Source organism: Callorhinus ursinus, unplaced genomic scaffold (genome assembly GCF_003265705.2).
Source record: "Callorhinus ursinus isolate GAN/ISIS: 27379988/994484 unplaced genomic scaffold, GSC_fseal_2.0 scaffold8, whole genome shotgun sequence".
Classification (NCBI taxonomy): Eukaryota; Metazoa; Chordata; class Mammalia; order Carnivora; family Otariidae; genus Callorhinus; species Callorhinus ursinus.
In genome coordinates, this window is record NW_027397070.1 from 21,144,787 (window position 1) to 21,160,670 (window position 15,884).

General features: G+C 35.5%; 1 protein-coding gene across 1 annotated transcript in view; it reads left to right on the plus strand.

Moving 5' to 3' along the window:
• Positions 1-15,884, plus strand: part of FANCM (FA complementation group M) — a 60,776-nt gene that overhangs the window by 22,792 nt on the left and 22,100 nt on the right. Inside the window, exons 10-13 of the mRNA XM_025870121.2 lie at positions 7,684-7,890; positions 9,551-9,761; positions 13,716-13,873; positions 14,872-15,027. Coding sequence (XP_025725906.1) covers positions 7,684-7,890; positions 9,551-9,761; positions 13,716-13,873; positions 14,872-15,027 — 732 coding nt within the window. The remainder of the gene's footprint in view (positions 1-7,683; positions 7,891-9,550; positions 9,762-13,715; positions 13,874-14,871; positions 15,028-15,884) is intronic.

The following is a 15,884-nucleotide window of genomic DNA, read 5'->3' on the forward strand; positions in this document are numbered from 1 at the left end:
TTTTGATGTAGTGTTCCATGATTCATTGTTTGCATGTAACACCCAGTGCTCCATTCAGTACATGCCCTCTTTAATACCCATCACCAGGCTAACCCATCCCTCCACCCCCCTACCCTCTAGAACTTCCAGTTTGTTTCTCAGAGTCCATAGTCTCTCATGGTTCATCTCCCCCTCCAATTTCCCCCCCTTCATTTTTCCCTTCCTGCATCTTTTTTTTTTTTTTTTTAACATATAATGTATTATTTGTTTCAGAGGCACAGGTCTGAGATTCAACAGTCTTAGACAGTTCACAGCGCTCACCATAGCACATACCCTCCCCAATGTCTATCACCCAGCCACCCCATCCCTCCCACCCCCCACCACTCCAGCAACCCTGTTTGTTTCCTGAGATTAAGAATTCCTCATATCAGTGAGGTCATGTGATACATGTCTTTCTCTGATTGACTTATTTTGCTCAGCATAATACCCTCCAGTTCCATCCATGTTGTTGCAAATGGCAAGATTTCATTCCTTTTGATGGCTGCATAATATTCCATTGTGTATATATACCGCATCTTCTTTATCCATTCATCTGTCGATGGACATCTTGGCTCTTTCCATAGTTTGGCTATTGTGGACATTGCTACTATAAACATTGGGGTGCGCGTACCCCTTCAGATCCCTACATTTGTGTCTTTGTGGTAAATACCCAGTAGTGCAATTGCTGGGTTGTACGGTAACTCTATTTTCAACTTTTTGAAGAACCTTCATGCTGTTTTCCAGAGTGGCTGCACCAGCTTGTATTCCCACCGACCACGTAGGAGAGTTGCCCTTTCTCTGCATCCCCGCCATCATCTGTCATTTCCTGACTTGTTAATTTTAGCCATTCTGACTGGTGTGAGGTGGTGTCTCATTGAGGTTTTGATTTGGATTTCCCTGATGCCAAGCAATGTTGAGCACTTTTTCATGTGTCTGTTGGCCATTTGGATGTCTTCTTTGGAAAAATGTCTGTTCATATCTTCTGTCCATTTCTTGATTGGATCATTTGTTCTTTGGGTGTTGAGTTTGATAAGTTCTTTATAGATTTTGGATACTAGCTTTTTATCTGATATGTCATTTGCAAATATCTTCTCCCATTCTGTCGGTTGTCTTTTGGTTTTGTTGATTGTTTCTTTTGCTGTGCAGAAGCTTTTTATCTTGATGAAGTCCCAATAGTTCATTTTTGCCCTTTCTTCCCTTGCCTTTGGTGATGTTTCTAGGAAGAAGTTGCTGCGGCTGAGGTCAGAGAGGTTGCTGCCTGTGTTCTCCTCCAGGATTTTGACAGACTGCTGTCTCACATTTAGGTCTTTGAACCATTTGGAGTCTATTTTTGTGTGTGGTGTAAGGAAATGGTCCAGTTTCATTCTTCTGCATGTGGCTGTCCAATTTTCCCAACACCATTTGTTGAAGAGACTGTCTTTTTTCCATTGGATATTCTTTCCTGCTTTGTCAAAGATGAGTTGACCATAGAGTTGAGGGTCCATTTCTGGGCTCTCTATTCTGTTCCATTGATCTATGTGTCTGTTTTTGTGCCAGTACCATGCTGTCTTGATGATGACAGCTTTGTAATAGAGTTTGAAGTCCGGAATTGTGATGCCACCAGCTTTGCTTTTCTTTTTCAACCTTCCTCTGGCTATTCGGGGTCTTTTCTGGTTCCATACAAATTTTAGGATTATTTGTTTCATTTCTTTGAAAAAAATGGATGGTCTTTTGATAGGGATTGCATTGAATGTGTAGATTGCTCTAGGTAGCATTGCTATCTTCACAATATTTGTTCTTCCAATCCGTGATCATGGAACGTTTTTTCCATTTCTTTGTGTCTTCCTCAATTTCTTTCATGAGTATTCTATAGTTTTCTGAGTACAGATTCTTTGCCTCTTTGGTTAAATTTATTCCTAGGTATCTTATGGTTTTGGGTACAATTGTAAATGGGATCGACTCCTTATTTTCTCTTTCTTCTGTTTTGTTGTATAGGAATGCCACTGATTTCTGTGCATTGATTTTATATCCTGCCACTTTACTGAATTCTTGTATGAGTTCTAGCAGTTTTGGGGTGGAGTCTTTTGGGTTTTCCACATAAAGTATCATATCATCTGCATACAGTGAGAGTTCGACTTCTTCTTTGCCGATTAGTATGCCTTTTATTTCTTTTTGTTGTCTGATTGCTGTGACTAGGACTTCTAATACTATGTTGAATAGCAGTGGTGATAGTGGACATCCCTGCCGCGTTCCTGACCTTAGGGGGAAAGCTCTCAGTTTTTCCCCACTGAGAATGATATTCTCTGTGGGTTTTTCATAGATGGCTTTTATGATATTGAGGTATGTACCCTCTATCCCTATACTCTGAAGAGTTTTGATCAAGAAAGGATGCTGTACTTTGTCAAATGCTTTTTCTGCATCTATTGAGAAGATCATGTGGTTCTTGTTCTTTCTTTTATTAATGTATTGTATCACATTGATTGGCGGATATTGAACCAACCTTGCAGCCCAGGGATAAATCCCACTTGGTTGTGGTGAATAATCCTTTTAATGTACTATTAGATCCTATTGTCTAGTATTTTGGTGAGAATTTTTTCATCCATGTTCATCAGGGATATTGGTCTGTAATTGTCCTTTTTGATGGGGTCTTTGTCTGGTTTATGTGATCAAGGTAATGGTGGCCTCATAAAATGAGTTTGGAAGATTTTTCTTCCATTTCTATTTTTTGGAACAGTTTCAGAAGAATAGGTATTAACTCTTCTTTAAATGTTTGGTAGAATTCCCCTGGGAAGCTGTCTGGCCCTGGGCTTTTGTTTGTTGGGAGATTTTTAATTACTGCTTCAATTTCCTTAGTAGTTATAGGTCTGTTCAGGTTTTCTCTTTCTTTCTGGTTCAGTTTTGGTCATTGATATATCTCTTAGAATGCATCCATTTCTTTTTCCCATTGGATATTCTTTCCTGCTTTGTCAAATATTAATTGACCATATAGTTGTGGGTTTATTTCTGGGTTTTCTATTCTGTTCTATTAATCTCTTGTCTGTTTTTGTGCCAGTACCATACTGTTTTGATCACTGCAGTTTTGTAATATAACTTGGAATTGTGATGCCTCCAACTTTGCTTTTCTTTTTCAAGATTGCTTTGGCTATTTGGGGTCTTTTATGGTTCCATACAAATTGTAGGGTTGTTTGTTTTAGCTCTGTGAAAAATGCTATTGGTATTTTTATAGGGATTGCATTAAATGTGTAGATTGCTTTGGGTAGTGTAGACAATTTTAATAATCTTTGTTCTTCTAATCCGTGAGCATGGAATGTTTTTCTATTTCTTTGTGTCAGCTTCAGTTTCTTTCATTAGTGTTTTATAGTTTTCAGAGTACAGGTTTTCTTTTCACCTCTTTGAAGATTTTATTTATTTATTTGACAGAGAGAGAGACAGTGAGAGAGGGAACACAAGGAGGGGGAGGGAGAGTGGGAGAGGGAGAAGCAGGCTTCCTGCCGAGCAGGGAGCCCCATGTGGGTCCTGGGATCATGACCTGAGCTGAAGGCAGATGCTTAACGACTGAACCACCCAGGTGCCCCATTCTTTTCACCTCTTTGGTTAGATTTATTCTTAGGTATCTTATGGTTTTTGCTGCAGTTGTAAATGGGACTGATTCTTAATTTCTCTTTTTGCTGCTTCATTATTGGTATATGGAAATGCAACAGATTTCTGTACATTGATTTTTGTATTCTACAACTTTACTGAATTTATCAGTTCTAGCAGTTTTTTGGTGCAGTCTTTGGCATTTCTGTATAAACTGTCATGTTCTCTGCAAGTAGTTTAAGTTTTGACTTCTTCCTTTCCCAGTTTGGATGCCTTTTATTTTTTTTTGTTGTTGTTAGATGTCTGATTGCTGAGGCTAGTATTTCCAATAATATGTTAAATAACAGAGGCGAGAGTGGACATCCCTGTCTTGTTCCTAACCATAGAGGAAAAGCTCTCAGTTTTTTCCCCATTGAGGGTAATATTAGCTATGGGTTTTTCGTAGATGGCATTTATTATGTTGAGGTATGTTCCCTCTAAACCTATGTTGTTGAGGGTTTTTTATCATCAATGGATGTTGTACTTTGTCTACTTTGTCAAATGCCTTTTCTGCATCTATTGAATGGATCATATGGTTCCTTTCCTTTCTTTCATTAGTGTGGTGTATCATGTTGATTGACTTGTGAATATTGAAACACCGTTGCAACTCAGGAATAAACCCCACTTGGTCGTGGTGAATGATGTTTTTAATGTATTTTTGGATTTGGTTTCCTAGTATTTTATTCAGAATTTTTGCATCCATGTTCGTCAGGGATATTGGCCCGTTCTCTTTTTTAGTGGAGTCTTTATCTGGTTTTAGTACCAGGGTAATGCTGGCCTCCTAGAATGAATTTGGAGGTTTTCTTTACTTTTCTATTTTTTGGAATAGTTTGAGAAGAATAGGTATTCACTCTTCTTTAAATGTTTGGTAGAATTTGCCTGTGAAGCCATCTGGCCCTGAACTTTTGTATCTTGGGAGATTTTTTATTACTGATTCAGTTTCTTTGCAGGTTATCAGTCTGTTCAAGTTTTTCTTTCTTCCTGTTTCAGTTTTGGTAATTTATGTTTCTAGGAATTTATCCATTTCTTCCAAGTTGTCCAGTTTGTTGGCATATGGTTTTGCATAATACTCTCTTGTAATCATACTTCTGTGGTGTTGGTTGTTATTTCTCCTCTTCTATTCATGATTTATTTGGGTCCTTTCTCTTTTCTTTTTGATAAGTCTGGCTAGAGGTTTATCACTACTTTTATTGATTTTTTTTTCTTTCAAAGAACCAGCTCCTGTTTTCATTGATCTGTTGTTTATTTTAGTTTCTATATCATTTATTTCTGCTCTAATCTTTATTATTTCCTTCCTCCTGCTGGCTTTAGGCTTCTTTTGTTGTTATTTTTCTAGCTCCTTTAGGTGTAAGGTTAGGTTATTTATATGAGATTTTTTTCTTGCTTTTTGAGATAGGGCTGTATTGCTATATACTTCTCTTTTATGACTACTTTTGCTGCATCCTGACGATTTTGGACCGTTCGTTGTGTTTTCATTTTCATTTGTTTCCATGTATTTTTTTTTATTTCTTTGATTTCCTGGTTGACCCATTCATTGTTTAATAGCATGTTGTTTAACCTCCATGTATTTGTGGTCTTTCCAAATTTTTTCTTGTGGTTGACTTCTGGTTTCATAGCATTGTGGTCAGAAAAGGTGCATGTTGTGATTTCAGTCTTTTTGTATTTGTTGAGGTCTCTCTCTCTTTTTTTAAAAAGATTTTATTTATTTATTTGAGAGAGAAAAGAGAGCCAGAGAGATCATGAATGGTGGGGGGGGAGGGGCGGGGGCGAGGGAGAAGCAGACTCCCTGCTGAGCAGGGAGCCTGATGTGGGGCTGATTCCCAGGACACTGGGATCATGACCTGAGCCAAAGGCAGATGCTTAACCAACTGAACCACCTGGGCGCCCCTGTTTGAGGCCTCTTTTGTGATCTAATATGTGATTTGTTCTGGAGAATGTTCTGTGTGCACTTGAAACGAATGTGTATACTGTTGTTTTAGGACAGAATGTTCTGAATATGTTTGTTAATTCCATCTGGTCCAGTGTGTCATTCAAAGCCACTTCCTTTTTTATATTCTGTTTAGATGATCTGTCTGGTGATGTAAGTGGGGTGTTTCCATTTTAATAACTTTGGCTTGTACTCTGGGTGAGATGGGAAAAGAAGCCCTTGGAGAGTTTGAAGCAGAGGAGGGTCATGACCTCGTTTATATTAAAAAAAAAAATCACACCGGTTGCTATCTTAATAAAGTATAGGGGACTAAGGGTGCAAATAGGAAGACCAAGTGGAAGTCTTATTGTGATACCAAGTTAAAGCTGATGGTGGCTTAGACGAGAGTGGTAGCAGGGAAAGTTGTGAGAAATGGTTGGATTCTGGATATATTTTGAAGGTTAAGCTGAGGGGATTAATTGGCATATTAGAGTGGGGTATGAGATTGAGGAGTGTGAAGGCTGACTCCAAGGATGACTCCAGGAATTTGGCCTGAAAAAAACTGAAAAGAGCTGCTACTAATGAAGATAGATAAGACTGCAGGAAGAGCAGGTTTTGGAGAGAAATATCAGGAGTTTGGTTCTGGATGAGTTAACTTTGGCATGTCTATGAGATTAGTGTTTTCTGACTATGAAAATTGACAGAGGACTAGTTTATTTTCTCTTAGTATGTCACAGACAGATACTTTTGAATATCACAATAATAATGAATTAATAAAAAAGTAAAATTAATGAAAACAATGTTCATGGCCAAATTTCTTCTTATTAAAGCCAACAAACATAGTATTGCTCTGTCAAGTTTCTAAACACCTACTCTTAATTTTTGTATTTATGTTACTGTTGTTTGCTAGTAATAAACAGATTGTGAACCACACCAGTAATAAACAGTTTGTGATCTACACTTTGAGTATCTTTGTTTTATTTTTTAATTTTTTTTTATCTTAGTAAGATTTTTATTTACTTGAAAGAGAGAGAGCGCAAGCGAGCATGAGCAGGGGCGAGGGGCAGAGGGAGAGGGAGAAGCAGACTCCCTGCTGAGCAGGGAGCCTGATGCCAGACTTGATCCCAGGACCTGGGGATTATGACCTGAGTTGAAGGCAGACATTTAACCAACTGAGCCACCCAGGTGCCCCTGAGTAGCATTGTTTTAAACATCAAGCAGAGAGATACTGAATAAACAGTCAAATATATAAATCATGAAGTTTATTAACATGTATACTTTATGTTATACATGGGAGATATGCCGGTAAAAATGAGTAACTTCCTAAGGAGGCTTAGAATCAACTTAAGTACCATATTAATAGGGAAAGGAGAGGAGGAATATAGGCTTCTTAGGACAGAGAGTAATTGATTTTTGGGAAAGATGAATGGGCCCTTAGAAGAATAGAAGGGTGTGATAGTTTATAACCAAGTTTGTCTGGCTATAAGAATGGCTTTTAGTCTCCTCTCCTGTGATGAGTCAATTTTTTCTGGTTGATGAAAATCCCAGGGAGGGGGTTTATGTCAATTGAGTTCCTTCTGTTTTTGGACAGATAAGGGGAGAGCCTCTCCCTACTTTTGCTGTTTTTCAAGTGTCTACAGTTCAAAATAATCAGTATATCAAAGCAGCATATTTTGGGGCAGCATGTCCTAAACTTCCACAGTCATATTTTGGGATGGCATATTCTGTTACCCTTCATTGGAATGGCAGTATAGAAAGTAAGATAGGAATTTTAGGAGTAATACAAATTTTACTTTAGATAGACCTAACAATAAATTTAGGTCTAGGATATGATTAGCAGTAATTGCTCTGGGCTGTTTACCTGCCCATGGCCCTTTAGTGACAAATAATACCTGGAGTTTCTCATGTATGTGTAAACTAAGCAAACCTTTTTGGCATCACAACCATTATGAAAGCAAAGACATTAGGATTGCCCTTTGCATTTTCCCACAGTCTGTTTTGGTTTAAATTGCCATTTTGCTGCTACTTTTCCTATTCCATAGTATCCTGGATTCTGATTTGTAATCTGATTTCACCATTTTGGGGTGAGTGGAAAAAGTGTGCTTTGATCTACAAGTCTCTTACAATTGTATTTGGTTATTTTTAAATCATTTTTATTTTAGGTTGTGAAACAGTTTCGTAGTGGTGGTTATAATACATTGGTTTCTACTTGTGTTGGTGAAGAAGGTTTGGATATAGGAGAAGTTGATCTTATAATATGTTTTGATGCCCAGAAGAGCCCAATTCGTCTTGTACAACGAATGGGTAGAACTGGCCGCAAACGTCAAGGCAGAATTGTTGTTATCCTTGCCGAAGGACGAGAAGAACGTGTAAGTGGACTTGTAGAAACATGATTTGATAATTGAAATTTGAGAAATATAGCTTAAGGTAAATATCAGTCTGTTAACATTCAAAGTCCAAACAATCTGTAGGAAATTGTGGTTGATTTTTTTCCCCTACTTTGTAGTAGATTCTGAGTATTCTTTTCTTGTAATTAGGAGAATTTTTAACTTTTATCCATATAAAATGCATTTTTCTACTTCAGTAGTAATTTAAAGATACTTAGATACAGAAATCAATATGTATTATTTTTTTTAAATATTTGAAAGTTCTTTAGTTTTTTTTTTAAGATTTTATTTATTTATTGGAGAGAGAGAACACGAGTTGGGGGAGCAGGGAGAAGGAGAAGCAGGCTCCCTGCTGAGCAGGGAACTGTAAGGGGTGGGGCTGGGAGGAGGGGGCTCGATCCCAGGAACCCAGGATCATGACCTGAGCTGAAGGCAGATGCATAACCAACTGAGCCCCCAGGCGCCCCTCAATATCTATTTTGTTTTACTATTTCCCTGTGCTTCTAAGCCTGTTTCTTGTTTTTAATTTAGTTTTTTCTTTTATTTTAAATACAGTGAACTGAGAATGGTTTAACATTTTAAAGAGTTGCCCAACCAACCAACCAATCAACAACAATATGTGCCAGAGATATTATGTGGCCTGCAAAACCTAAAATATTTACTTTCTGGCCCTTTATGGAAAAGTTTGTTGATGCCATACAAAGTGATAAGGAACTTAAATTATATTCATACTTTGCTACAATCTTGAGTGACAGACCTTCCTGAATTATGATGTTATACCTAATATTATTTTGTTTGTTACACTAAAGTTATCAACTAACTTGTAACTCAGTGGGACCATTTCCTTGGGCAAATATGTAGGTTTATATTAAAGATTTTTTCATTAATTATGGCAGTTATAAAAAATTGATTTAAAATGTTTTATAGACTCTTTAAAAATCATCCTGAAAAATGACTTTTTCCCCTGATACTTTTTATGTGATTATAGCATATTATGTAACATTCATTTTATCTATAAAATGATTCCAATAAATTAAATATCTGGCAACTTGTAAAAATCTATGTACTATCAGTATGTGGAATTAGGTTCTAACTGTGTTAGCTTAGGCAAACCACTTAACCTATGTATTCATATGTTAGTTTTCTTATCTGTAAAATAATCATAATGGTCCACATTTAATGAGTACCTACTCTCCTGGGCAGTGTTCTAAGTGCGTCAGATGCGTTATTTCATTTAATCCTGTACAGGGAATAATGTTTTTCTTGTATACAGTGAAGAAAGCTGAAGTGTAGAGAGATGAAGTAACAAGCTGGAATACGGGAATAGTATTAGAAAAAAAGGCAGTTTACACTTAATATATATAAATATTCACCTTATTCAAAAATAGAAAGATCCTAAATAAAAGGTAGATTTCCTTTGTGCGATATAGTTATGAAAGTAGGCTTTTATAATACTAAATTTTGAACTGATTTTCAAGAGTTAATTGAACGGGTCTCAATTCAAGATAACAGATAGTCTCAGTATTTAAGTGGATCAGAGTTTAATTTACTGTTTATAATAAATCCAAACAAATATAATAACTTCTTATTATGGCTAAGTGACTATTATAGAAATAATGTAACTTGACATTTTTCTTTGCAGACTTATAATCAAAGTCAGTGCAACAAAAGAAGTATTTATAAAGCTATTTCAGGTAACAGGCAGGTTCTTCATTTTCACCAAGGAAGTCCACGAATGGTTCCTGATGGAATCAATCCAGAATTACACAAAATGTTCATCACATGTGGTGTCTATGAACCAGAGAAGCCTTGGAACTTGCAGCGGAAGTCCTCTCACTTTTCCTATAAGAAGGGTAAATAAAAAACTTTGCATTGGAGCCATGTATTTTTTTTTCCTGTTGTTAGCAGGCCATATGTTGATATGTTTCCTTTTTGAGAAACTCAGTGTACATTCTAGGATGTTATGGGTGTTGGAAAGAATAAGAGATTATTCCTGTGGCAAAGGGAAGGAGACAGTGACAGAACAGAGTGAGGGAAAATTAAAATGTCCTACCAACCCAGAGAATCCTCTTTACAAAATGTAGAAAAGGAAGAAAACTTTTATTATCGAATAAGCACTGAATCAGATTATAGTGTGCATCGTAAACAATCCACTAAGATAATACAAAGACGGAAATGCTACCCTATACAATCCCTTCAGGCAGTTATGATTCTTTACATAGATATTCTCAAGATTAATAGTAACTTGTCCTATGAGAGGATAGCACCTTTTGCTGTATATACTTTCATAGTTCATCCCCAAATCACCTGGTAATTGAGGTAGCCATTTGTGTTAGCTTTGTTGCCTTTATTCAAAGAAATAAGACTTCTGTTGTCTTTGCATGCATATAGTGAAGAGAATGGTGCCTAGGCTAAACTTCCCTGTTGACTGGGAGATAGGGACACTATCTTCCTTGATGTTTACACTGCAGAGAGCGATCCTACATCCTTAAGAAAAACATCTGTGGTTGAAACGCTAACTAGAGGCTTGCTCAGACTTTACAGAGATTTGCATATAACATCAAAGAGTTAAAGAAAAGATTTAAGAACATTAGGTGTCTCTGGAATTGCTTTAAGAAAAGGAGACAGAATGGTTTCTTTCCCTTTCTGCAGAAGAGAAAACAAATTCTTTTAATTATGGTGCCAGGGAGCGTAGCTAGTAATGAGAGTGTTACTACTTTAAGAACTACAGAGATTTTGGTGATATCAAGAAAATATCTTGAAATTTTAATACTATGAAGATGAGAAACTAAAATTTTTTTCTTTTAAATTTTACTTAATCTTTAATTAAGGCTTTTAAAGAATCATAACATTATAGATATATTTTAAGATTTGGAAGGAACATTGGGGGTCATCTGGTCAAATTACCTATCAAGATAGGAGTGGTTTCTGCAGCAATTTTTTTAATAATATTTTAAGAAGAACAATGTCATTTTGTTAACTATAAGCACTATGTTATACACAGATCTCTAGAATGTATTCATCTTATGTAACTGGCACTTTAGATACTTCAAGCAACAATTCCATTTTTCTCTCCACCCAGCCCCTGGCAACACCATTCTATTCTCTGCTTGTATGAGTTTGATTATTTTAGGTATCTCTTATAAGTGGAATCATGCAGTATGTGTGCTTCTATGACTGGCTTATTTCACTTAGCATAATTTCCTATAGGTTCCTTCATAGGAAATGGTAGGATTTCTTTTTTAAGGTAGAATAATATTCCATTGTATGTACATGCCACATTTTTTTTAAAGATTTATTTATATGAGAGAGAGAGTGCACAAGCAGGGGGGAGGGGCAGAGGGAGAGGGAGAAGGATACTCCCCACTGAGCAGGGAGCTCGATGTGGGGCTCTATCCCAGGACCCCGAGATCATGACTCAAGCTGAGGGCAGACTCTTAACCAACTGAGCCACTCAGGCACCCCACCACATTTTTTGTATCCATTCATCTGTCAGACATTTGGATTGCTTACATCTCTTGCATATAGTGAATACTGCTACAGTATACATGGGGTACACATATCTCTTTGAGATCCTAATTGCAGTTCTTTGGGATATATACCTAGAAGTGTAATTGCTGGATCCTATGGTACTTCTATTTTTAATTTTTTGAGGAACCTTCATGCCATTTTCTCTAATGGCTACACCTCTCTACTACCACACCAACAGTATATAGGGATTTTAATTTTTCCATATCCTCACCAACACTTGTTATGTTTTAATCTTTTGATAGTAGGCATCCTAACAGGTGGGAGGTGGTGTTTCATTGTGGTTTTCGTCTGCATTCAGTGTTCTTGTTAAGTGCATGTTCAACCTCAACTTGAATATCTGTTAATGGAAATTGTATTTCATTATAAGGGTTTATTCCCTATGTAGAAACGTTGTATAGAAGAAGATTCTTTCTTATGTTGAAAAATCTGTCTTTCTACCTTTTTCTCACTGATTTAGTTTTATCTTCTAGATATAAAAAATGGTTTTGATCTGTTGTTTACCTGTGTAGCAGTTCTTTATGTATTTGAATATAATACCTCTCAAGTTTAACTGTTGGTTCCACTGGTTTTCATACCATGAAGTTTCAAGATCCTTTCCCTCCTAGTCACTTGCTTTGGATTCACTTAAATTTGTTAATGTTATTTCCCTTAACTCAGAGCTGTAAATCAATGCTTTTTGGATATGCCTATTAAACCTCATACAAATCTACTTAATAGGAATATGCCTGTCATTTTACAACATTTTGCCAAATCTTTGGTTAAAGTGAAAAGATTTTATGTACAGTTGATTCTTGAACAATACTGATCTGAACTGTGTAGGACCAATCCTATGCAATTTTTTTCAAATTTACAAATACAGTTCAGTACTGTAAGGGTACTTTCTCTTACGACTTTCTTAATATTTTTTCTACTTTTATTATAAGAACATGGTAAATAATACATAAAACTTACAAAACATATGTATTAAATGACTGTCTATGTTATCAGCAAGGCTTCCAAACAAGAGAAGGTTATAGTACTTAAGTTTTTGGGGAGCCAAAAGTTAACTGCTGATTTTCAGCTAGGGGCTTGGTACCCCTAACCCCTGCATTGTTTAAGGGTCAACTGTATTTTGGATTCTTTTGAATTTATTTATTTAACTTGATTAAAGTTTGTATAGATGATTCTTAGTGATCATTATATTTTTATAAATGTTAAAATTAGCCATGTTTCATAATTGTTTCTTAAATGTAACTAGAGATGGATGACATATTTCTTTAGTAAAATTTGAGAACCTGTTTTTTTTTTTAATTGAGACAATATTGGCTCATGTTTATTTTTTGTGCTTTTTTTTCCCATTCTCCCTGATTTTTCAAGTGTTAGGGATTCATCTTGCTAAGGTTGCATATATAAATATAATCTTCTGTAAATTAGCATAATTCATCTGGGCTTAGAGATCTGAACTTACTTAAAGTGACTAAAAGAGAGGAATGCTTTCCTATTTTAAAAAAGTCTCAGATTGTTAGATCTAAGAGGATCCTGAAAGATCACTTAGTTCAAACCCTTTATTTTACAAAAGCATATTCTTATGTTTGGAAATAGCTAAGACAGAAGTTTCCTGATTACTAATTCAGTTGTCTTTCTGATTTTTTTTTCTGTCCTCATCTGTATTAGACCAGAGTTACTACTTTATACTATTTACCCTTTTTCAGTTTGCTGATTATTTTCCTCTATAGAGATTATGGAAATTAGAAAGGGTTAATTTAATACAATTTTTTTAAAAAGTATATTATTGTCATTTTTTAAAGCAGTAGGTCTTTTCTATCTACCTCTACCCCCCCCCATTTAAGACTTAAGTTAAAAATCCTTTTTAGTCTTGACGTCTTCCCCCACCCCCAACCAAGCTTCAAATAATCTTTCAGATAACAATGATAGAATCATACCAGTTTTCATTTGTAAGTTTTTTTGACTCTTTTGTGCCAGGTCTTAGATACAACATGGAGAGAGTCCAAAAGAAACCAGGATTGAGAGCCTACCTACCTGGCTCTGTTACATTAATGAAGTCATTATGGAAAGTTAGCTCCTGAACAGGAGGCTGTACTAGTACTTTCAAAGAGGTGAGAAAAGTGATAACCAGGATGATTATGTGAAAAATACTGGTTTTAAGGAATAGAATCAGTGGTTTAGTAAAGATGAGTAGATATAAACAGGTGGAGAGTTTGAGTTGATGTTGCATATTTTGTGTTTGCTTAGCAGATTTTTTTAAACATCTTTTCAATTACTTTTTCAACTTACAGGAATGAAGCAGAGTAATTCAAAGAAAGATTGGTTCTTATCAGCAGAAGAATTTAAATTATGGAACAGGCGTTATAGGTTAAGAGACAGTGATGAAATTAAAGAAATAACATTGCCTCAAGTTCGGTTTTTATCTTTAGAAAATGAGGAAAACACAACAGTAAGTTGAACATGTTTTCAGATACTCTTTATAATGATTATACAGTAGATTTGGGAGTAGAGAGAGTGTTCATGATCAGAATGTCAAGTTGCTTAAAAAATTAAGAATGTAACAGTTTAAAAAGAATATTAAAGTCTAAGTTTAGAACTAATTTTCTTATATTCTTTATTGTGTATATATTTTTACTTGAGTGTAATAATATACATAATATCTGCTCTTTTCCCATTACTTTCTACTATACGAGCATTTCCACATAGGCATCCTTTACATGATTGATGTTATTTTGCATTATACCATGGTTTACTTGACTATTTATTTTCCTGTTATGTTTTCAAATTCTTTTCAGTGTTACTAACATAAAATTATGCTGTCATGAGCATCTCTGTACAACTTTTTGAGATTGTGTAGAACTTTAAATTGGATGTTATTATTTCTCTTATTATGAACAAATTATTGGTGAACTTAATAAAAGTCAAGAGATTTGATCAAAGGTTACATATATGCCTAGAGAGCTGGAAAAACAACCTCAGGAAAGATTCCTTTTAGAAGATTTATAGGGTTTGAAATACAGCTATTCAGAATTTATATGCATTTACTACCAGGGAAAAGTAAGGAACGGCAGCATGAAAAAATTAAGATCATTATCACTGAGAGGTTATGAATGTCTCTTTATTAGATGAGGATATAAATCTAGCACAACAGTACTTTTGAAACCACACATTTTCTTAAATATTTGCTCTTAACACAGAACTGTATAAACAGGAATATAACCAAGTACTAACTCAAATAATAGTTACTTTCAAAATGTATTTAAAAGGGCATTTTTGTACTTTATGAAATTAGTTTCTTTAGCCTCCAGAGATTTTAGTTGAAAATACTCAAATGAATTCAGATTTTTTATGTTAGGCTTATTATCTGTATATTGTTTTTTTAATTAGTTTATGAATTCTGAGTATGTGTATTTATCATATTTATTATTTTTGAAATCATTAATCAAGACTCAAGAACCAACCATTGGAATTCATCAACTGTCTCTTTCTGAATGGAGAGTGTGGCAGGATCATCCTTTTCCTACGTATCAAGTTGACCATTCAGATCGATGCCACCATTTTATAAGCATTATGCAAATGATAGAAGGAATGAGACATGAAGAGGTAGGGTTTTATTGCAACTTTCTCTTGCTGGGTATGATTGTGAAAAGAATACTTGGTATTTATTCTTAATTATTTTATGAATTATTTATTTGAGAGAGAGCACGTGGGCAAGTTGGGGGGAGGAGGAGGGGGAGAGGGGAGAGAGAGAATCTTAAGCAGACTCCCCACGGAACACAGAATCTGGCTCGGGGCGTGATACCACAACCTGAGCAGAGATCAAGAGCTGGTTGCTTTACTGACTGAGCCACCCAGGCACCCCTTTTCTTAATTTGAAATCATTATTATAAGAAACAAGACTGTAATATAAAGAATTATATTAGAATATTTTGGTTTTTTTATAAAGTTTCTTGTGACTCAGTAGGGAACCAGCTTTCTGCCTTAGGTGAAGAAGTAGACTTAATTAGAAGAATATCATCTGTCAATATAGATAAACCAGAGTAAAATTTTAATATACTTAATGATTTATATAAACCATTAGTAAAGCCAATTTAGCATTCTTGCTAGATTGGATTTATTGAAATATTCTCCATCACATAGGTCATTTGTTATGTCTTTTATATCCTGGTGGTAGTTTAGGGAATTATTGATTCCTTGAGAAGCTACTTGATTATTCTTCCTTGGGAGAATCAGAATGATGAACCTACTCTGATTATGAAATCCAAAATTCCTGGGTTAGAAACCCAGGTCTACCTCTTACTAATCATACAAGTTAACCTCTTTGGGCCTCCGTTTCTCTGTAAAATGGGAATAATGATAATACTTTCTTCATAGGGTTGTTGGGAGGATTAAATGAGTTAATATGTGTAGAGCATTTAGAACAGTAACAGGCACACTCAATAGATTGTAACTGCTATTTT